We start from the raw sequence: 24,704 nt of genomic DNA on the forward strand, positions 1-24,704 counted from the left end.
GTATTAGTAAGCTTCCTAACCGCACGAGAATACCGCCCCATGTCACCCATCAGTAATTTGTGTTGCTGCAAACGCTTATCGCTCCCTTTAACTTTCACATCCTTTTGTAACTTCCTGTTATGATTAGGATAAATCTAGCAATATTTTATGGGTATTGCTGTACAATTTTATTCAGTGTTGAGTCATGGGAGTTTGACTGTTGATAGTGGTATTATTGCCCGTCTTATGGTCGAGACTACTGCGGTATCGTATTCTGGCTAACACAAGGTAATTTTCCTCAGCTGAGAGTGAGTCATAGAAGCCCGGGTGTTGATAATGGTACCATAACCTTTACATGGTTACAAGCCTAGTATCATATTACGCCTCACGCCAGACGGCTCTGCTTAGCTGACAGCGAGTCGCAGGAGCATAAAAGCCATTTGCTTAAACCTTCAATCGACAAGTGGAGTGCAAAGCTCTAATTCTTCGCGGCCATTTGTGGAACGCCTATGGTTATTACGTAGGGTCAGCCTGCATCCCATATTACACAATGCAGACAGCAATCATAAAGCAAGGCCAGTCATGTTCATCTTCATGTACTTTAGAACTTATTGCAAAATACTGGGCATGTGCATTCCACTTTGAGATCTAAGCATATGGCCTAAGGTCCTTATTTTCAGCCGTTTAGGAAGCTACTTAGCACCTATGCCTCAGTGATTCATTTTCGGATGCGATTGGTTAATATCATTTTGTACCTTACTTTTGTAGAATGTGGCAGTATTGGAATGATTTAAGCAACAAGAAAGAGGGCAGAAACATATAATAAAGGAAAATAAATCGTTTAGGAAGAGGTGTAACGGAGCTTCCTTACTCGAGGAGAATGCGGGCCTAAGGCTTAACTCTTTCACCTTGTATAGCCACACTGTACTTGACTCAGGTGACTGCAGGACAGTGTTGTTTGGCAACAGGGGTTTTTAACGATGAAACATCCTTGATTCATTCTTGTAATGTTCCAACTACCTTGACCTGGATAAAAACAGCCAGAAAGTAGCCTGAATAATATATCCAAATATATCAATGGCAGCAATAAGGTGAAGTGATGCGGTGGTTAAGGACATTTGACTACTCTCATGTTCCAGGGGCAGATCCAGAGGCCAGGTTTCTGATTTCCGCTATGTGTTCCTTTTTTTTTTTTTTTTTTTTTATCCAGGAATGTCCACGTTAGGTTATGATTGTTTTCTTTGTCAGATTAGGTTAGTTTGTTAGATGAACTAATCTGTTATGTTAGGTAAAGATAGGTTACGTTAGGTTAGAATAAAAAAAGAAAAAAAAACGAAATGGAAGAATGATCGTCCTGGTAAAATCAAATTTAGAGTGTAATGCAGAAATTGCAAACAGACAGGACGTGTCACGGTTTCTTTTGTGAATATACAACATTAAAGAATAATATTCAATAATACTTGATACTTTAAAATGTTACTTGAGAGCAGGACAATGAATTGACTTGTGAAAATCAAGCAATGATTACTTTATGTGGCCTACTTCACCGATTCTCTAAGGACGAGAATTTATAAACTTTCTCAACAGTACACAGCAGAGACTAATTACTCACACGTGCTGTTTATTGGTACTGTAGCCTCTGGAGAAAGTGGCTCTACCCCTGACAATCAATATCTAATGCTATTAATGATAAACAGGTTCTTGCCGGTGCATTAACTCCTGGTTGCACAACGGATTTTAAGCTTAATACAAAACGACTGGCTTAAGTACCAGTTATGAATAATGCAAAGTGTTTATGCAAACTAGGAGCTATAAGTGAAATAAGCTTAATGTGGAGAAATAAAACACGAGTTTACATTACATCAAGCTCAAAGAAAAGAACTGAAAATTTATTGATTACAATGAAACAAATTTACATTACATGTTTCAAAATGAATTCAAAAATAAGAACACACTCACTCGCTCACTCAAAAGCTAAACTCTTAAGCCTAGGAAAAACGAAAGGAAATTACTGGTCAGAAAAGGGGGCTGAGTGGAATGAACTGGATGTCATTACTTAGGAAGGACGCTGCCACACACACTGAACCTCTACGCCAAATCACTGTCTAAGTGGAGATTCAGGAACTTGCTGGACAACGGCGGACTGCTCCACACTAGGCCCAATCAAACCTGCACTCATGGCGTCTTAATCCTGACTGAATTCAAATTGTGAGAGAGGTGAGGGCGGGCCACACTTGCTAACGGAAAGAAAGTGAGCAAAACACGCCCATAATAAATCACTCGGGGAAAGCGCCAATGTTGCACGCAAGGACGATCACTTATGAAATAGTGAAAAATGTTATGAAAACCGTCCCAGTCGAATGAATTCGTGGGCGGTTGACCGAGTGATACATATTGGGATTCCACTAGAATTCGCGGTTTCCCACCAAAGTTCGGTGTCACGAGTTTATTTAGATATAGGATAGCACCAATTCGTGACATTACGCCCCATCAAAATCAAAAAGTTTTTCCTTCAGGAAAAAAAATTTCAATATACATACATATAAATCCTAACTCAGTCACATAAGATTCACACTGTGGTGTGTATGTGCTATCCTGCTACAGGAAAAAGTCACAGTCGCCAGTGAGCAAAAAAAAAAAATCATATTTACATTAATAGAAGCAAGCTTGAGGAAACAACCCTGTGACGATGGTGAAAAATCCTGTACTCAGATCAAACTGAGTGAAAAGTTCACTACATTTACATTAACAACTAATTATTATGTAGCGTGATGTATGTAATACATGGTGTAGGTGTGACAGTTGTGAACTGTACCTACATGTAAAATTACATAATGCAAATCAATAGTAAATGATGACGACGAGGCAGAAGAGAAGAGGCGGCAGCATGCGTCAGGGACGATCAGCTGTTCTGTCCGACAATGCTGCACACGCCAGCTGCACCTGCGAAAGGAATCAAGGTGGAGCATCAAAAGTGTCATTTCTCTCTCTCTCTCTCTGCCTAGCAATCAATACTTATGTTATTATTAACCAGGAAACGTAGTCTTTGGATTTACAAATCTCTCAGAACCCTTGTAGTTTACTGGTTAACGCTTATTAACCAGGAAACGTGCCAGTTCTAGAATTTACAAATCTCCAAGAACGGGCAGTTTACTAGTTAATCTAACATTATTAACCAGGAAACGTGCCAGTTCTTGAATTTACAAATTTCTTAGAACAAGCAGTTTACTGGTTAACCTAACACCACACTTATGATTAATGACAGGAAGCTGAGAATTGCTACGCAATCTCGGGCAGGTCACATTTTAACACCCACCGTGGGTGTGAACACTCATGTGGATAATGTGCATTCTCCGGGAGTCCTCAGAGAGGCCCACAGCTCGAGACATTCCACAAGGTAATTCATACACAGCCTCGGACTGTCTCTGCGGGGTTCTCTAATTTCCCCCTTAACTTATGGTATACATGAATATATACAGGTCCTGGACGTAACGTGTCCTGTGGGACCAACAGGCGAGACGTCAGCAATTATTGGTACACTTTTAACTGGGAACCAGGCTGGTTCTTGGATTACTTATATCTCTTGAGGACACCTGTTTTACGGAACCCAGCATACAACAGTTGCCCGTATTAGTCGGCAGTTAGCAGGCGAGACATCAGGTCTGCACCTACGTTATCACTTCCCTTGATGTATCTCACAACAAGGTTAAACTGCTGTAAATACAGTGTCCAGAGTGTCAACCTTGCATTAACCGTCTTAGTTGTGCTGAGACTAGTGAGTGGCATATGATCAGTTTCCAGAGTGAATGGTGCTCCATATAAATAATAGTAATATTTCTTAACACCATCAACCACGGCCAAGAGTTTCTTCTCAACAGTACTGTAATTCCTCTCGGCGTGCTTTAGCTTACGGCTGTGATATGCCACTGGGAAGATTCCACCTTCCGATTCCTGCATCAATATGGCACCTACTCCATCTTGTGAAGCATCAGTGCGCTGTATGAAAGGTTTGTTGGAATCAGGCAACTGCAAGATAGGCTCCTTACACAGCATATTCTTAAGGGCGTCAAAAGATCTCTCTTGCTCTTCTCCCCATTCAATGGTGTTTGGAGCGTGTTTTCAAAGCACCTCGTACAACGGTTTGGCAATAAGAGCAAAGTTGGGGATAAAACTCCTATAATACCCCACTAGGCCAAGGAATGCCCTAACCTGTTTCTTGGTCATGGGTCTCGGGGCTTCTCTAACTTTCCTAATCTTGTCACCCTGACACCTGGAGCGATTGTTGCCAACAATATGTCCGAGGAACTCCACCTCACTGTGAGCAATTTTACACTTGCTAGGCTTCATAGTCATGTTGAAACTCTGGAGTCTACTGAAGACAATTTCCAAGAGTCTGAGGTGCTCCTCCAATGTGGCAGAATGAACGAGGACATCGTCAACGAACATCTCTACTCCTATGATACCATGGAGCACTTGTCTGATGGCACGATTGAATACTGCTGGGGAATTGGTAAGTCCAAATGGGAGGACTTTATACTGATACAACCCCCTAGGAGTAGCAAAGGCAGTGAACTGACGGCTCTCGGGGTGAAGGGGAATCTGGAAGAATCCCTTCGCCAAATCGAGCTTCGAGAAATATCGTGACCCTGCCAGCTTGGAGAAGATGGCAATGTGGTCACCCATCGGCTCAGCATCCACTTTGGTGATTGCATTGAGCCTCCTATAGTCGCCACAAATCCTGACTCCACCATCTTTCTTGCGAACTACTACCATTGGACTGCAGTAAGGAGATGAGGACTTTTCAATAATACCTGCAATTTCCATGTCGGCAATTTCGTTGTCTACTGCGCCCAGTAGTTGCATGGGAATCGGATATGGCTTAACCTTCACGGGAGTATCGCTGGTCAACTCGATTTTGTGACAATCAACCTTTGCAAGTCTAGGTTGGTCAGAGAAGACATCAGCATACCGACAAAGCAGTGACCTTATGGCATTCTGATCACCCAATGCTAAGTCAGTGTTAAGTAAAACATCTCCGACAGTCTCTTCCTGATGGGACTGAGCGGTTAAGGGCTTGTCATCAGCTGAGATCACCGCGGTTGCCAATGCACTCTACTACATCAAATGGACCTTTCCACTGTGCCAACAACTTGTTCTGGGCAGTGGGGAGTAACACCAAGCACTTATCACTTGGACTAAACTTCCAAAGTGTTGCCTTCTTATCATAATAGGCTTTCTGAACTTCACACACCTTGATCAATTCTTCCTTAGCTAACTCGCACGTCGACTGGAGGCAGTCAGCTAGATCAAGGATGTAGGTGTAAGTGGTCTTGACTTCAGGGTCGGGTTCTTCATCGTGCCATAACTCGCAAAGGACTTGAAGTGATCCACGGACCGACCTTCCATACACCAGTTCAAAGGGTGAGAACTTCAAGGAATGCTGTGGGGCTTTTCGATAACCAAACAGAAGAGGAGCAATGAACCGCGGCAATTCCTTTGGCTGTTCGGCGGCCATGTGCTTTAACATCTTGAGAGTCCCATTGAACCTCTCACACAGCCCATTACACATGGGATGATAAGGCCTAGTTCGCAGGCCTCGGATGGACAACAACCTGAATGCTTCGTTCATCATTGCAGGGGTGAACTGCGAAACCCCAGTCGCTTAAGACCTCTTTGGGGATTCCTACGTGACAGAACACTTCGATCAATGCCTCAGCAACAGTGACGGCCTCTATATTCTTAAGAGCCATGGCTTCAGGCCACTGTGTGCTGAAATCAACAATAGTGAGGATATACCTTGATCCATCACTTGCCCTAGGAGAGATTGGCCCAACAATGTCAACTGCTACTCTCTCGAACAGTTCAGAGATTACAGGCTTTGGTTTCAATGGCGCAGGATGTACATGTCCCTGGTCAGTGGTACAGGAACGCACAAGCCTTTTTATTTCCTGTCCCATTCCTTGCTAGAAAAAGTCAGCATGGATGTGGTCAGAGGTTTTCTTTTGGCCCATGTGACCTCCCATGACTGAACAATGACCTAATTCGAACACTGCCTGGCAATACTTCGCGGGAACGACAAACTGCAGTCGAACCTCGCCCTGGGGTGTTTGTGACTCACGGTATAGCCGTCCTCGCCTGCGAAGGAACCTGGCTTGACCTCCCCATGAATACTTAATCACTTTACCCTCCAACAGGGTGACACAATTCAGAGCCTTGGCCATGGCTCGTGTTACCGCAACAGCTGAAGTCTGAGTAGCAACATCTACGCCGCAACTTTTTTTGATGTCCGGTATGTTGCCGATAATGAGGTCAAACAAGGGTTCTGGCATGACAACAGCAGCTGTCAAGCCAGTGTAGAAAGGAGATGCCACCTGGATACGTGCCTCGGGGAACAATCTCACTGACCCATCAATAAGTCTAACTTGGATCTGCTTACCCGTGTACTTGTAGTGCTGAACTAAACTTTGCTTGACAGAGCAACCTGAGGAACCATTATCTCTAGGGACATTTACAGAAACACCTCCCACAAACCCTGACTGAACAAGAAAGGCAGTGTTACTGGTGGAAGGGTCTGAGGAGGTAGCAGCCAGTCATTGGTGAGATTGCGGAACAAACAATGCACCCAATGTGGCACCCTAAGAACTTGATACCTGAGGAGTCGTGCTCACTATCTGAGGAGCTAGAGCTTTGACCACCTGTGGAGGAGGGTTCACTGTCGCTGGGGAACTAGTGAACTGTGAAGTACCTGTACTGGTGGGGTTGGCACCGCTGTGTGCTTGTTGGGGAATGAAGGCTGCATTTACATCCTGCCTCCTATACACTAAAGTCGATTGTCCTGACTGAGGGTTACGTGGTTTGTCCTTGCCTTGCTGCTGGTTAGGGTACTTGTTGTACCACTTCCACTCGGGTTTCTGGGTGTTTTGCCCCTCGTCCTTCCTCTGCGATTTTGGACCTTGACCATTATTCTGAGAATGGCCTTGTTGCTGGGGTTCAGTCTGAGATGGTTTTATCAGCTTTCCTGTTCCAGGTATGCTGTTTACGAGTTTGATACCCATATACAGTGAAGAATGCATCAGCCTTCTCCACCATTTGGCTGGCATCCCTTACCTGGCAGATCTTAAGCTGAGCCATAAGGTTGGCAGGCCATGACTTTTCTAGCTGCGTGCGCAGCATAAGGTCAATTATCCCCTCATGCGTGGAAGGAGTTTCATCTTTCTCCATCCACTCATCTAAGTAAGCAGTAAGTCGGTAGTCTCTTTTTCCTGTAAACGCTCCCTCATGAACTGACTCGTGGTGTCGTCAACTGTGAGACTGTATGCTTTGACGAGTGCGGCCTTCATCATCTCATACGTGAGATTGTTTCCACGAATTCTGTGGAGAATATCGAGGGCAGGGCCCTCAAACAGGCTCAGAAACTGAAGCCGCTTAGCTGCCTCATCCAGCTGGTAAAGTTGAGCCATGTCTTCAAAATGAGCTATGTATGGCTCGATTCGCTTGCCTTCCTTGTATGGAGGAAGCTTGATGTGTGGGGTCGCCATAATATGTGCAGGGATAGCGCTCGTGGAGCTTGGGCCAGCTGTGCCAGATGTGTCTGAAGCCAAGGAATCTCACTTGAGCTTCAACATTTCAAGTTCATGTTTTTCGCGTGCTTCTCGCTCAGCACGTTCGTGTTCTCGTTCTCTCTCACGTTGTTCTAACTCGAGTTCGCGTTGTTTTTGCTCGTGTTGACGTTCTCTCTCGCGTTCCTTGCGGTGTTCTCGCCCGTGTTCGCGTTCTCTCGTGTTGTTCTAACTCATGCTCACGTTGTTCTCGCTCGTGTTCGCATTGGATTCTACGCTTTTCACGAGCATCATTCTCGAGTTGCTGCTCGTAATTAAACCGAGAGAGGACGTAATCCTTTACTTCTTTGGGGTCTGTAAGCCCCATATCTTTAGCTTCCTGTACATAGACATTGGTAGACATGATGCTAAGTCAATCTAAGTGAACTAGAGAATGAGCACTGACTGCTATTTTGCAGAGAAAGATGCCAATAATCGAGAATAAAGAACATAGGCACAGATTAGTGGTGACCAGTTTTATGTAGTTAGACTGGTAAAGAAAGAAAATTAAACAAAACACTGACTGTGAAAACTATTACTTATAATTGATAAAAATGAATTGATCACCAGTAAGATAGTGCCTATAGACTAATGATAAATACCTAAGTATGAGTGAGTGAGTATTGTCTCGTGAATAACAATAGAGCTAGGAGTTAATATCTTGGCGAGGTTGCCAGATGTCACGGTTTTTTTTGTGAATATACAATATTAAAGAATAATATTCAATAATACTTGATACTTTAAAATGTTATTTGAGAACAGGACAATTAATTGACTTGTGAAAATCAAGCAATGATTACTTTATGCCGGTCTACTTCACTGATTCTCTAAGGACGAGAATTTATAAACTTTCTCAACAGTACACAGCAGAGACTAATTACTCACACTTGCTGTTTATTGGTACTGTTAGCCTCTGGAGAAAGTGGCTCCATCCCTGACAATCAATATCTAATGTTATTAATGATACAGGTTCTTGCCAGTGCATTAACTCCTGGTTGCACAACGGATTTTAAGCTTAATACGAAAGGACTGGCCTAAGTACCAGTTATGAATAATGCAAAGCGTTTATGCAAACTAGGAGCTATAAGTGAAATAAGCTTAATGTGGAGAAATAAAACACGAGTTTACATTACATCAAGCTCAAAGGAAAGAACTGAAAATTTATTAATTACAATGAAACAAATTTACATTACATGTTTCAAAATGAATTCAAAAATAAGAACACACTCGCTCACTCAAAAGCTAAACTCTTAAGCCTAGGAAAAACGAAAGGAAATTACTGGTCAGAAAAGGGGGCTAAGCGGAATGAACTGGACGTCATTACTTAGGAAGGACGCTGCCACACACACTGAACCTCTATGCCAAATCACTGTCTAAGTGGAGATTCAGGAACTTTCTGGACAACGGCGGACTGCTCCACACTAGGCCCAATCGAACCTGCACTCATGGCGTCTTAATCCTGATTGAATTCAAATTGTGTGAGAGAGGCGAGGGCGGGCCGCACTTGCTAACGAAAAGAAAGTGAGCGAAACACGCCCATAATAAATCACTCGGGGAAAGCGCCAATGTTGCACGCAAGGACGATCACTTATGAAATAGTGAAAAATGTTATGAAAATCGTCCCAATCGAATGAATGCGTGGGCGGTTGACTGAGTGATACTTATTGGGATTCCACTAGAATTCGCGGTTTTCCACCAAAGTTCAATGTCACGAGTTTATTTAGATATAGGATCGCGCCAATTCGTGACAGGATGTTTGCCACCAAGGTCCAAAACCCGCTTCTTCAACCTTTTTCTCTGTAACCTTTGCTTTTTGTGCATTAAAATTTGCTGGATGAAATATCGTTGGGCTACCTATGAGTAAATGGCATTGTATAGATTTGACCATGATGATGAGGATTTATAGATGTAAACAAATTTGTTTTAGTGTGTACATTGCTTTCATTATTACTACAGATTTGAACCCATGATTATCATCAACTGGTAAAACAGGAAAAGTGTTGAACTCCCAGACGTTAGATTTACTATTATTGTTTGTCGCCCAGGTTGATATAGTTTGCATCCCCGTTCCAGACACAAATTATGATAATAGAATCTTTATCCATCTACCGAACTTTCGTTTACTCTTGATACTACAGCCTTTGGCAATATGAAATGAGCTACGTTACCTAGAATATCAATAATTTTGTTTGGCATGGCCAGCCATAAATCTAATTCTACCCCAACTCAGCTAATAGGGGTTCCTGAAAGAATATTGAAGTATGTTCCGAAAATGTGCCATGTGCTCATTCTTTCAAACTGTATCTGGAATACACCGTGATATCGCTATTTTCAGATGTGTGAGTTTTTATACAGCATACGTAAGCTTTTTACAAACTATAGCCTTAATGATATAAAGCGCTTATAAATTTGTACACGTCCATTGGTAACGCTGTTTATCTTGTCCGATATAAAGTAACATTCCTTGACCGTGTGAATCAGTTGGCAGGCACCAATGTCAGGCATGATCAAACTGCATTACAAACATTCAGTGTACAAACACTGTCCATTACAGGGTTCTTGTCAACTGAAGACTCCATCATCCCTGGCAACTTTGGCCTGAAGGACCAAACGCTGGCCCTCCGCTGGGTCCAAGCCAACATACGCAGCTTCGGTGGAGACCCAACCAAAGTCACTCTATTTGGCAACAGCGCAGGGGCAGTTTCTGTTCACGCCCACATCCTGTCTCCACACTCACGAGGTATGTCACACACACACACACACACACACACACTCGCAAATCAAGCTTCAATCCTTCGCTGTCCTTGATTTTTGACTGTTCTCAGAACTGAACCATTTCGTTTTTGCATTATCCTCAACTCTTCTCCCAGCGTTTGGTCAAAAACTGTATGAAAAAATTAGGTTCATTCTGCTAGGTCAACGTGTTTCCTTGCTCTATGACATTGACCTTTGTCCTATTGTCCTCAAAGCAATTAGTTTCCTCACTGGTCGCCCTTCAACTTTTCTAACAGGTTTGGTTAAAATCGGATAAAAATTGTGTGAGTAATCCCTCCCCGTCTCTCTCTCCTCTTTCTGTCTCTGTCTGTCTGTCTGTCTGTCTGTCTGTCTCTCTGTCTCTCTCTCTCTCAAAATATCTATCTATCTGTCTATCTATATTTGTGAGTTCTCAAGTGTAGTCAAATAAGCCATAACTTGAGTGGGCAGTCTTCAAGGAGATATGAGACCACCATGTTTTGGAGGGTGTGTGTGTGTGAGTGTGTGTGTCTGTGTGTGTGTGTTTACCAAAGCCCTTCATAGGATTCTTTGAGTATTTTCTAGGAGCGTTTTCACGTTTCATTTTTTTCACTCATAAACTGTAAATTACGTTTAAAAGTTGGTTTTTATTTATAATCCCTAACCGCGCCAAAGACATGCGGACATCATCCGGTGACTGCCGAAGACGGACGTCTGTTTAGAACGCTATTTGTTGCATAAAATCACCCTTATCAGTGCTGAGTTATTCAATTCTAACCTAGAATTTGTTACTTAACCCAACCTAATTTATTGTACATTCCTCGTTTACTGATAAATCGTTTTCATAATCGAAAGCACATTTCTATTCACTCTTGTAAAGTCTGTGAGTCAGTTCAAAGTAGGCAAATTTTTTCGTTAATATGTAAGAGATGGCCCCACATGTCCTTGAAGTATAACCTTGATTGGGAGGTGATAACAAAAAAAAAAAGAAAAAAAATCTTTTCCTCTCTTCCCTTAACCCCAGTCCGACTTGTATTCATGTCCAACTGCTGCCAAAGTCGGTAAGGAAGTCAGTCCAAAACCCTTCAGGAATCAATATCCTAACAACCCCAAACTATAATATATCATGGAATGTGAGGCATGCAAATGTTAAGGTGAAAAAAAGATTTTTCTGGTGCTTGAGAATGCAAAAGTGGGCATATGTGCACATGTGGGCTGACTGAAACTAAATGGCGAGGTGAGAGAGTGCAAGTATGGATTGGGAATATATGCGGGAGTAGGTTAGAATGAGAGGACAGAGTAGGGTGTATGTATTGTTGTGGGCAAGAGATGGAAGAATACTGTATAAGAGTATGGATCATTTGGTTCATAGACGGTAGGTAACGCTGGAAGTTTTTTTTTTTTTTTTTTTTTTTTTTTGATGCATGGAAGAAGGAACTAAAAGCCAGGAGCCTGCATATTGTTCCCTCCAAGAAAAAACAAAACAAGATAACAGAGCCAATTTCAAGATTCGTTCCTTTCACGATGCCTGGACACACTGCATTTGAATGAAAGATCATAGGCAGTAGGAAATACAGACAGAGGGTGACAGTTCCTGAGCTGACCTGTTGCAAATATGAAGGACTGAGAGTAATGGTTAACGCTTACATAAGAAAGCTGGAGAGAAAAGAGTTAAAAGTTTTTTGCTATTGGTGATATGTGCCCACTGTAGTTGTGAAGGGATGCAAGCAGACAGTTCAGAGAAGTGACCATTGTTGTAGTGATTGAAAAGAGGTATAGGTGCTACAGCGTGGCAAAGAGACACAAGTTGAAGGGGGCTGGTAAGAGGAGGAGAGTCAATGAGACAAAAGCCTTTGACTCCTCGTTCTTGAGAAGAGCTGTATGTGAGGAGCCTATTAACACATGACAGTTGCACTCTACACAGGAGTGAATAAATCCAACTGTGCAGTGGTAAAGATGTCATGGAGTCAGCTTCGCACACCTAATCTCTTGGAAGCATATTTTACAAGTGAGGTAATATGATCTTTCCAAGATAATTCCAAGAGAATGAAACTCCAAGTATGGTTAAAGATGATGCGAGATTGAATCGGAATTTTTAAAAAGTAGAGGACACTCGTGCGGAAGATTTTGTTGGGATGATAGATGTAAGAACTTAGTTTCTGATAAAATAAAAACAAGATTGCTTTTACCCCAGTCAGATATATGAGCCAAGTCAGACATTAGGTGTGCCATAGACTGATCCATTATTTGTTGAAGTATCTACTGAGATGGACGCTGTGGGGAGCAAATGGAAAGGTGAAGGATGGAGTCATCAGCGTATGAGTGGTTAGGGTTAGTTGTACAGCTTAGAAGGTCATTGATGAATAGAAGGAAAAGGGTTGATGATAAGACAGAGCGCTGAGAAACACCACTATTGATAGCTGTAGAAGAACGGTGGTCGTCTACAACAGCAGCTATAGAACGACCAGAAAGGAAGCTAGAGATGAAGGCACAGATAAAAGGATAGAAACCGAAACAGGGGGGTTTGGAAAATACAGATTTATGCCAGATACGGTCGAAAGCCTTTGAGATTTCAATTGCAATGGCAAAGCTTTTGCCAAAGCCCCCAAAGGAGGATGACTATGAGTCTGAAAGGTAGGTGATAAGATTGCCAGTGGAGCATCCTTGGCAGAACGCATACTGATGATCAGAAAGAAGATTGTAAGAGGAAAAGTGCATCATTTTTTTTTTCTTAAGAATAGACTCAAAAACTTTAGAAACACAGGATGTCGAAGCAGTTTGGCGATAGTTAGCTGATTGGGAATGGTCTGCCTTCTATGAGACAAGCGGAATAAGAGCAAACGTCCAGCTAAAAGAAAAGGTACAAGTTGAGTGACAATGATGAAAGAGTTTACCCAGGTAGGGTGTAAGCACAGAAACACAGTTCTTGAGGACAAGAGGAGGGACCCCATCAGGCCCATATGAGGTCTTTGCATTGAGGCCAATGATGGCAGAAAATACATCAGGTGAAGACATTATAATGCAAGCCATGACGAAGTCAGAGGGAGAAAGTGATGATGGAACAGCACTGGACTATTATAAGGTGGAACTGAAGGAGAAAGTCTGAGCGAAGAGTTCTGTTTATCAGTAGAAGAAATCACTACAGAGGCATAGGAATAGAAAAGTGAAGGGAAGGATGATAAGGTAAAAATGTTAGAGAGATTTTTGGTGAGGTGCCAGAAAGAGCGGGAAGAATTTAAGTTGCAGAGTTCAAAGCATTGAAACGAATGAAATTATTTTTAGCAGAGTGAAGAACAGACTTAGCACAATTCTGGCAGAAACATAAAAGAGGTAAGAGCCAGGGGTGGTTGACTCTGATACCTTTTGTTGGCCATCTCCTTGTTGTGGACAGTATTAGATTAAATGTGATTCACCCAAGGCATTTTTGCATTAGTCACAGGATATCAGGAAGGAATGTATGTTTCCATGCCTGAGAGAATAATCTCCATAATGCGCAAGACACACACAGATGGCTCTCGAACATGGAAGTAATCATAATCACTCCAGGAATATTTAAAGAATTACTGCCTGAGGGCCTCCAAATCAGCAGCTCCAAAAGTTCCACACCCACTGCTTCTTGGGAGGGTCCACAGGTCTTACTGAAGTGCTATGACAGGTTAAAATGATAAAATTGTGATTGGGGGAGCCCAACGGAGAGAAATGATTAACTGCATAAACAGAAGGATTAGTTGTAAGGAAAGGTCAGATATGTTGGAGCTCCCTCCAAGGTGGTTAGGGATATGGGTAGGGTACTGTACAAGCTGCTCTAGGTCATTAAAGATGGAAAAGATGAAGGCTTGTTCACCAGGTGGATCAGTGAAAGGAAGGGAGGGCCAAAGGTGGTGGTGAACACTGAAGTCTCCTAGAAAGGAGATTTCAGAGAAAGGAGAAATTAATAGGATGTGTTTATTTTAGAAGTAAGATGGTCGAAGAATTTTTTATTGTCAGTAGAATTAGGGCCATGTGGAGAGGATGGAGGGTGAGAGACTGACTAGGAGAGTGTGAGTGAGGTGAAGGGGGAAGGGGGAGGTCGAGGATGAGGTGGAGGGATGGAGTGGAGACGTATATGAGAGAGGAGGGGTGTGAGTTGGGAGCAGGGCAGTGTAGTCTGGAGGCCAAACCCAGAATTTTGATTTTTTATGCACCCAAAACTCCAAAAGTGGCACCCCTGTTTTTTGTCATCTATGGACCTTAGACAACATCCTCAGGGCAGGTGCCGGGCTGAAAATGTGTCCGGAGCTGAGATAGAGCTTGTGTTTTATAAGCGCGTATTGACGCAAATTAGGAGAAAATAAGACATATGTGATATCACATCTATGTTATTATCACTTGTATTTTATTTCTGTTTATCTTTCCAGGAAATCCTTGAGGAATCAAATACTTACCTAGCACTACATGTAAATAACTACCTATAATAAAACATTACTTACTTACCTTTTTGGCATTTCTTCTCTGCCTTGGCGAAAGGTTACCTGTTGGGAGCCCAGTAGCGTTAGACGCCCGGAGCGTCACTTTGGCATCTGCTCGCATGATTAAGTTTGTTAGCGTGTCAGTTTAGAAGGGTGTTTAAGGCTATGATGTGCCAGTCAATACATCATCAGTGTTCATTATTTTGGAAACTGCTGGGTATGAGCAACTGATGGTTGTTGGCTGTAGAGACTGAACTTGATGCCATCCAAGGAAATAGCTGCTATATCATTGATGCTATGGCCTTGGTTCAAGCACCTGGGAAACCAAAGGATGCCCACACCTTCGGTGATCTATCAGATATCTTCTGTAATATGGTTCTGGCCAATTTTGGTCATCAATGCAAAGGAGTAGATATCATCTTTCGTGGATGCAAAGCAGACTCGATCAAAGGAATTGCAGGACAAAGCCGATCTGGAAGGAAGAGGCAAATCCGTCACATAATTGAAGGAAGAGATGTTCCACTACCTTCACAATGGCCAGAATTTATATCCTTGACAGAAAACAAGACCAACCTTGTCAGTTTTCTCACAGATGAACTACATGATAAGAGCAAACTACTCCAACAGGATCATGAACTGGTCATTGCTGGAGGTTTCAAAGATAATGAAGATGTGGTAACCACAAGCTGTCGTGATGCATCCCATTTAAAATCACACCAAGAAGAAGCAGACACCAGAATGATGTTACATGCTGCAGATGCTGCCAGGTGTGGATTTCACACAATGTTTTTTTTTTTTAACGTGGGGAAGAAGAAACCAAAAGCAACGAGCTTGCAAAACTGTTCCTTCCAAGAGAAAAACAAAATACAAGAGAGAGCCAAATTCAAGATCCATTCATTTTGAGATGCCTGGACACACAGCGTTTGAAAGACTGGAGATCATAGCAAGCAGGAAATACAGACAGAGGGAGACAGTTCCAGAGTTGACCTGTTGCATAAATGAAGGACTGGGAGTAACGGTTAACTCTTGCGTTAGAGAGTTGGACAGAAAAGGGGTGAGAGTTTGCTGCTAGACGGGTGCTACGCGCCCGTCGTAGAGGTGGAGGAATGTATCCAGACAGTTCAGAGGAAGAGTGACCATTGAAGTAGCGAGAGAAAAGAGATAAAGATCCAACAGTGCTGCGAAGAGACGGAGGTTGAAGGGAGTCAGTAAGAGGGGAAGAGTTAATGAGACGAAAAGCTTTTGACTCCACCCTATTGAGAAGAGCTGTATGTAGGGAGCCTCCTCACACATGAGTGTTATACTCCACGCAGGGGTGGATAAAACCCCGGTATAGAGTCAACAATTGTGCAGGGGTAAAGAAGGAATGGAGTCTACTTAGCACACCCAATCTCTTGGAAGCAGATTTTACAAGAGATGTAATATGATCTTTCCAAGATAAGTCCCGAGTAAATGAAACCCCAAGCATGTTCAACGATGATGCAGGATTAAGCTGAATATCATTAACCCCTTAACCGCAAGGCGTCACTTTCGTGACGCTTGGGAGCAAGGGATCATACCACAGGGCGTCGCTTTTGTGATTCTGTGTTATTTTGAATTCACCCGGGCTTCCAAGTGGGGGCTTGTATCATCTATCAGTACTGCCAATGTCCAACAACAGTCAGCACTCCTAGTCTCATCTGTGCTCCCATCCATTGTTGACAATTTAGCCATTTCTCCCCGTTCTTGACTCCCCTCCCTACCCCCCCTCCATTACCCTATCCTCTCGCCTGCCCGGCCTTGCTACGCTAAGTAAATCTTCCCTGGAATTTTTCACTGATTTCATCCATTGAAATAAGCCCTATGCCCTATTCTTATACCAAATAATATATACAAGAAAGAAATAAGGTAAGTGAGAGTGTCATACACCTGGAATTGGCTAATTATCACCTGACAACACCTCACGTGCGCTAATTTGCGCTGTTTTTTTCCCCTTGAAATATTCCGTATAATCTATTTTCGTAATAAATATACATATAAGGAGGGAAGGGAGAAGTCTAAGTGATATTTACATTCACCTGGAACTACCTAATTTATAATGTATTGTCTAGATTTCCTGCCAATCATTTCAGTGAAATACATAGCTGTTTCAAGAGCTACGTTGGTAGTACTGAATATCCCCTAAGTAGGCCTTTACCCCAGCCCTCCGTTATCAGTTCTCTCTCATCTTCCGAAGAGGAGGTACGCCTGTTCCTCTTGCTGACTTCAGGGCCTTTTTCACCCCCATGCAAAGGGCCCTGTGACCTTTACCCCCTACTAAACCTCGTGTGGAAAGAGGTAAAGGGCTGACAATTGATAAAAGAGTGACTACGATCTTTCTATTGAGTAAAACAGTGCAAGTGGAATTGTAAATAATGTGTAAATAATGTGTAAACAGCAAGTGAAAGTAATGAATGTAAATATACGTGAACAATGGAAAATAGTTTTATAAGTTACTTCAAGTGACAGTGCATAACAGTGTAAATAAAATAGAAATGTAAATAACGTAAATAAAATAGAGAACGTAAATAGAAATGTAAATGAGTAGTATTATAAGAATACGAGTATATACCCTAGGAGTAATGAAAGTGAAAGTTTCACTATAGCATGTCTGAATACTATGAGTTATGAGAGTGAAGATGAAAGTGACATTCACTCTCAATGCTAGTATACAGGACGAGAAAGTGAATGCTACGTATTTTACTGAAAGAAATTGAATCCCTACAGTGACAATAAACTAATACTACTGAAGGAAACTTATGGATAAAGACTGTAGATATATATAAGTGTTATATAGTAATAGAAATATAAAGTGTGAGGGGTTTTATGAATAATAAATGACAGAGTACCAAGAGCGAACCAGCGCAAGTGGGCGGTCAGACGCGCTCATAATTTTCATTGCTTTCACAGTGGGTTTTTTTTTGGAGTATGGATCCCAAACTACTTGAAAATAATAGAGTAGTGTTTATAGTGTTAATATCTGGCTGTGGTAATCATATTACGGGTTGTCGGGAAGTGTAAAGTGGAGACTTCGTTACCCAACTTCAGAGATCTCCACAAGTCCTACGGTAGCTGACGAAGGCTCAACAAACATTCCAGGAGAAAGCTGAAGGTATGTGCCATAAGCATATTTAATTTTAATATTCTAGGACTAATAACTGATTTTTGGCAAATATTTTTTGAGAGTCTGTCGGAGCCCGAATAACCCCGCAGCACACGCAAAACATCGGTAAACATGACCGCAGTGTAGGGGTTAAACATTAGTGGGTATACCTGTGGAAGATTTTGTCAGGTTGATAGGTGCAAAAACTGAGTCTTTGATGCATTAAAAACAACCAGATTATTTTTACCCCAGTCAGAGATACGAGTCAAGTTAGACATTAGGTGTGCCATAGCCTCATCCCTTGTTTGTTGAAGTAACTGCTGAGATGGACGTTGTGGGAATCTAATGGAAAGGTGATACTGACGATCAGAAAGAAGGTTGTGATAGGAAAGATGCTTTAAAACTTTCCTATTCTGAATAGACTCGAAAACTTTTGAGATACAGGATGTTAAAGTAATTTGACGATAGTTAGAGGGTTGGGAATGGTCACCCTTTTTTGGGACTGGCTGAATGAGAGCAAACTTCCAGCAAGAAGGAAAGGTACGAGTTGATTGACAAAGGGGAAAGAGTTTGCCTAGGCAGGGTGTAAGCACAGAAGCACAGTTCTTGAGAACAACAGGAGGGACTCCATCAGGCCCATATGCCATATTAGTATTGAGGCCTGTGATGGCAGAAAATACATCAGCTGAAGAAATTTTAATGGCAGCCATGAGGAAGTCAGAGGGGGGAAGTGATGGAGGAATACCACCGGAATCGTCTAAGGTGGAATTGGAGGAAAAAGTCTGAGTGAAGAGATCTGCTTTATCAGTAAAAGAAATAGCTAAAGAACCATCAGAGTAGAAAAGAGGAGGGAAGGCTGATGAGGTAAAGTTGTTAGAAAGGTTGTTGGCAAGGTGCCAGGAGGAGCGGGAAGAATTCGAGTTGGAGAGTTGAGAGCATTTTGTACAGATGAAATTATTTTTAGCAGAGCGAAGAACAGACCTAGCACGATTCCTGTCAGAAACATATAAATGATGTGATTCAGGGGTGGGTTGGCTCCAGTACCTTTTATAGGCCCTCTCCTTGTTGTGGACAGCATTAGAACAAGAGTGCTTAAACCAAGGCTTTCATGCATTAGTCAAAGGATATGAGAAATGAATGTATGCTTCCATGCCCGAGAGAATAACCTCCGTAATGCGCAAGGCACACTCGGATGGCTCCCAGCCATGGAAGCAATAATCATTCCATGGAAAATCAAAGTAGTACTGCCTGAGGGTCTCCCAATCTGCAGCTCCAAAATGCCACAGTCGACGTTTCTTTGGAGGGTCCACAGGCCATACCGGAGCAATAGGACAGGTTAAGGTGATAAGGTTGTGATCGGAGGAACCCAACGGAGAGGAAAGGTTAACAAAGTAAGCAGAAGAATTAGTTGTAAGAAAGAGGTCACGTATGTTGGAGCTCTCTCCAAGGCTGTCAGGGATACGGGTAGGGTGCTGTACAAGCTGCTCTAGGTCATTAAGAATAGAAAAGGTGTAGGCTTGTTCACCAGGTGGATCAATGAAAGGATAGGAGAGCCAAAGGTGGTTGTGAACATTGAAATCTCCATATTTCAGAGAAAGGAGAAATGGATAGAATGTGTTCCATCGTAGAAGTAAGATAGTCAAAGAATTTTTGATAGTCAGTAGAATTAAGGGACAAGTAAACAGCACAGATATATTTAGTCAGAGAATGACAGGAAAGCCGAAGCCAGAGTGTAGAGAATTCAGAAGAATCGAGTTCAGGAACACAAGAGCAAGATAAGTTGTTGGATATATATACACAACAGGCACCTTTGGCTTTGAAATGAGTACGGAGAAAGTAGGAGGATACAGAAAAGGGTCTGCTGTCAGTTGCCTCAGACAGCTGAGTCTCGGTTAGAAAAAGAAGGTGAGGTTTAGAGAAGGAGAGGTGGTGCTCAACAGAGCGAAAGTTAGAGGAAAGGCCACGAATGTTGCAGAAATGAAGAAGAAGAGACTCAGACAGTGGTTCCAGGCATCTTGATTAGTCACCGGGAGAGGTGACACATGTTTATATTATGCTCATACACTTTGGTGCCAGTCTTCCAAAACAAGTGTTGCTCAAAGTTGAAACTTCAAAAAAGTACCATTTTATTGCCACACACAAGATCAGAGCCACACTTGGCCTGGACCTAGGCAACAGTATTCTCAGTTTCCATGCCCTGTCTGGGTGTGACACGACCAGTCAGTTTTGTGGCATAGGAAAGAAAAGTGCCTGGAAGATCTGCCAAGAAAACCCACATCTGGATAATTTGAGTTATGGGCTGCTCTCTCCACAGAAACTACAAAATATTGAGAAATTTGTAGTCAGTATATATGCATCAAAGTCCACCCTTACCTCAGTAGATGAACTACACGCTCAGCTGTTCTGCACTAAAGCTGCAGAAAAACTTCCTCCAACACAAGATGCTATGATTCAACACGCCAAGCTAGCACATTACCAGGCCTTGATATGGCACCATGCACTAGAAGCCAAGCCCTCATTACCAAGTCCCAAAGAGTATGGTTGGAAAGGAGATGGTGGACACCTTATACCACTTCTTATGACCAAGCTTCCAGTCCCTGCTACATGCATTGCACTTGTGAGCTGTAACTGTAAAACCTCATGTGTTTCATCTAATTGTTCTTGTAGGAGACACAATTTGTGCTGCACAAGGGCCTGCATTTGTTGTAGCGAGGACAATGTGTGCCTCAATCCTCTTAATCCTTGGGCACAAGATGATGAAGACCGTGACTCAGATGATAAGGAGATCTCATGTATTACTATTGCCTGAACCCTCCTAATACTTGGCACAAGACATGATAAAGACAGTGACCCAGATGATGACATGTTGTATTGGTATTGCTGTTAGAGTTGAGAAACTGGTTCAACATGAAGATTATGTAATACATGTTTTAACAATTATTTTGTTGTCACAGAAAACTTTTGCATAACACGTCAACTGTGCAGCACTTGTTTATCTAGGAGTCTTTATCTTCAAATTATTTTCGAAATATGGCTGGTCATAGTATTCATACGAATAACACCGAAATAAATGTGTCATTGTTATTTCTGTGTAAACTTGATGATAAAAAATATACTAAAGAGTAAGGAATAAATTAGGAAACTTTGGAACATACATGAAAACTTGCTATTAGATCCTACATCTCCTGCTCCAAGAGCCGTCTTCATCTGGGAAGAAAATATGCTTATTTACATACATTTAGATAACGGCCTATACTAGGTCTCGGGACGCAATGCTAGACTGGCACCTGAGTGTTTAGGTACGCTGAGGGTTTGGGTAAGACCCGTAGGGGGTCCATTGCTTTTGGAATTTTCGGTGCCCAAAACTCCTAATCTAGGCCACATTTTAAAATTGGCTTCCAGACTATGAAATGGAGGGGGACAGGGCGACGTGGAGGCGATTTGTTTGTGGCCATCCCGTACGGAATTGAGGCGTCTGGCAATAGATAGATAGACAGAATTAGGGGATAAGAAAATAGCACATCTATTTAGTTAGAGAATGACATGAAAGCCGAAGCCAGAGAGTAGAGATTTCAGAAGATTCAAGTTCAGGATCATGAGAGCAAGATATGTTGCTGAGTACATATACACAAGGGCCACCTTTGGCTTTGAAATACTGTAAATACAGAGAGTTTAGGAGGATACAAAGAAGCGTTTGCTATCAGTCTTCTCAGACAGTTGTATCTCGGTGAGGAAGAGAAGGTGAGGTTTTAAGTAGGAGTGATGGTACTCAAAAGAGGGAAAGTTAGAGGAAAACCCGCGAATTCTGCAGAAACGAAGAAGTAAGCCGGACAGTTGTTCCAGGCATCTCGCTTGGTTGGCACAGAGAGAGAGGCAGATAGCTGGTGTGGGCTTTAATGGTCTGACTCCCCCTTCCCCCGGGTGTACAGTAGTTTGGTGCTGACAGTTTGAGGAACTTCTGTTGGAGAACATGCTGGCCTACTCTCTGTGTTACTGAAACACCACACTGAAAAAGATCAGCAAAGAGGGATCGTCAGAAGCTAATCCCGAGGGCTGATGAAACGGGAACTCAAGCTCTCCCTGTCATCAGCTTTCCAATTACCTTGGTAGTACCAACCTGCTCAACTGGTGCTACAGGCTACTCTCAGCAATACAAGCATGTGCACTATTGTGTGCATATGCAGCGACAGAAGACAGTGCAAACAACGTGAATGATGAGTTCTGGGCAAACGTGGTAGAAAATGTTTGAGAGGAGTGAAAGGGAAATGTTCCCCCGAGTTAGACCTTATTCGATAATATAGCCATACTAGGTGACAGGAGGATGCTACCCCTTTCAGCATGGCAGCTACCAGGAGTGGCTCGAACTCACTACCCCCAGTTCCAAGTCCGACGCTCTAACACTGAGTCACCCTGCCCCCTTGAGAGGAGTGAGAAAGCGTTTTTGACTGGGGATATGAATGGAGTAGTAGTAAATATGATGGTGCATGGAATAGTTGGTGAGTGGGGTGTGCCTGCAGAAGTGGATGAGATGGAAGTGCTCTGGTTGACATTTGTGTGGAGAGGGGATTGGTGATAGCCAATACCCTCTTAAGGCACAATATGATCCACAGGTATACATGACAAGTGATGAGAATGATGGGTGGTGAACTGGATGAACGGAAGGCAATGATTAATTGTGAGGAGTAGACTGTAGCACCAGTCGAGCAGGACAGTACTGCCAAGGTGGATGGAAAGCTGATGACAGGGAGAGCTGGAGCTCCCATTTCATCAGCCATCGGGACTAGTTTCTGACCGTTCCCCTTTGCTGAACTTTTTCAGTGTCTCAGTAACACAGAGAGTACGCAAGCATGCTCTCCAATACAAGTTTCTCTAAATATCAACACCAAACTACATGCACAGTACACACTACACCTCCTTTTCCAAACTTATAACAAATCATGGCATCTATATACATGGCCTCGGAGTCCCCGGGGGTGGGGACCATAAATACCCCCACCATCCTCCCCTCTCCCGGTGACGACTGGAGCTGTCTCGAACCACTGCTTGACTCACATTTTCTTCATTTCTGCAACATTAGTGGCCTTTCCTGTAACTTTTGCTCTGCTGAGAACCACCTTTCCTCCTCTAAACCTCACCTTCTTTTCCTAACTGAGACTCAGCTGTCTGAGGCAACTGACAGCAAACCCTTTTCTGTATCCTCCTACTTTCCCTATACTCATTTCAAAGCCAAAGGTGGCTGTTGTGTATATACTGTATACGCAACGACTTATCTTGCTCTCGTGTTCCTGAACTCGATTCTTCTCAGTTCTCTACACTCTGCCTTCGGCTTTCCTGTCATTCTCTAACTAAATAAATCTGCGGTGTTAAATTATCCTCTAATTCTACTGACTATGAAAAATTCTTCGACTATCTTACTTCTATGATGGAACACATTCTATCCATTCTCCTTTCTCTGGAATCTCCATTCTAGAAGATTTCAATGTTCGCCACCACTTTTGGCTCTCCTCTCCTTTCACCGATCCACCTGGTGAACAAGCCTTCATCTTCTCTATCCTTAATGACCTAGAGCAGGTTGTACAGAACCCTTCCCGTATCCCCGACCGCCTTGGAGAGAGCTCCAACATACTTGATATCTTCCTTACAACTAATCCTTCTCCTAATGCTGTCAGTCATTCCTCTCCGTTGGGCTCCTCCGATCACAACCTTATTACCTTAATCTGTCCTATCGCTCCGGTACGGCCTGTGGACCCTCCAAAGGAACGTCGACTGTGGCACTTTGGAGCTGCAGATTGGGAGACCCTCAGGCAGTACTTCTTTGGTTTTCCTTGGAATGATTATTGCTTCCATGGCTGGGAGCCATTTGAGTGTGCCTTGCACATTATGGAGGTTATTCTCTCGGGCATGGAAGCATACATTCCCTTCTCATGTCCTTTGACTAATGCAAGAAAGCCTTGGTTTAATCACGCTTGTTCTAATGCTGCCCACAACAAGGAGAGGGCCTATAAAAGGTACCAGAGCCAACCCACCCCTGAATCATATCTGTTTTATGTTTCTGCCCGGAACAGTGCTAAGTCTGTTCTTCGTTCTGATAGAAATAATTTCATCTGTACTAAAGGCTCTCAACTCTCCAACTCGAATTCTTCTCGCTCATTCAGGCACCTTGCCAAAAACCTTTCTAACAACTTTACCTCATCATCCTTCCCTCCTCTTTTGTACTCTGATGGTTCTTTAGCTATTTCCTCGACTGATAAAGCAGATCTCTTTGCTCAGACTTTCTCCTCCAGTTCCACCTTAGACGATTCCAGTGCTGCTCCTCTATCACTTTTCCCCTCAGACTTCTTCGTGGCTGACATTAGAATTTCTTCAGCTAATGTATTTTCTACCATCACTGACCTCAGTACTAACAAGGCATATGGGCCTAATGGAGTCCTTCCTGTTGTCCTCAAGAACTATGCTTCTGTGCTTATACCCTGCTTCGGTAAACTCTTTTGCCTTTGTCTGTCAACTTGTACCTTTCCTTCTTGCCGGATGTTTGTTCTCATTCAACCAGTCCCAAAGAAGGGTGACCATTCCCAACCCTCTAACTGTCGTCCAATTGCTTTTAAACGCATTCACATTTTCCATTTCCTCCTCATCCAACCTCACAGTACATTCACTGATTTCATTTCTCTCGAAGACCATAACTTTACTCTTCCCTACATCCACCTTTAGATTCCGTTTCTTACACACTCTCCCAAACTCATCCACCAAGCCTTGCAGCTCCCCTTCGTCTTCACTTAAAAACACAGTATTATCTGCAAACAACAGTACAGGGAGTTTCCAAAC

At 42.8% G+C, this 24,704-nt stretch overlaps 1 protein-coding gene across 1 annotated transcript in view; it reads left to right on the top strand.

Annotated features, from left to right (window-relative positions):
* Nucleotides 1-24,704, top strand: part of LOC145407489 (carboxylic ester hydrolase-like) — a 218,604-nt gene that overhangs the window by 65,869 nt on the left and 128,031 nt on the right. The window contains exon 5 of the mRNA XM_080278417.1: nucleotides 10,132-10,317. Within this exon, the coding sequence (XP_080134543.1) occupies nucleotides 10,132-10,317 (186 nt within the window). The remainder of the gene's footprint in view (nucleotides 1-10,131; nucleotides 10,318-24,704) is intronic.

This window comes from Coenobita brevimanus, chromosome 73 (genome assembly GCF_032717465.1).
Source record: "Coenobita brevimanus isolate Jiangsu-jjx chromosome 73, ASM3271746v2, whole genome shotgun sequence".
NCBI lineage: Eukaryota > Metazoa > Arthropoda > Malacostraca > Decapoda > Coenobitidae > Coenobita > Coenobita brevimanus.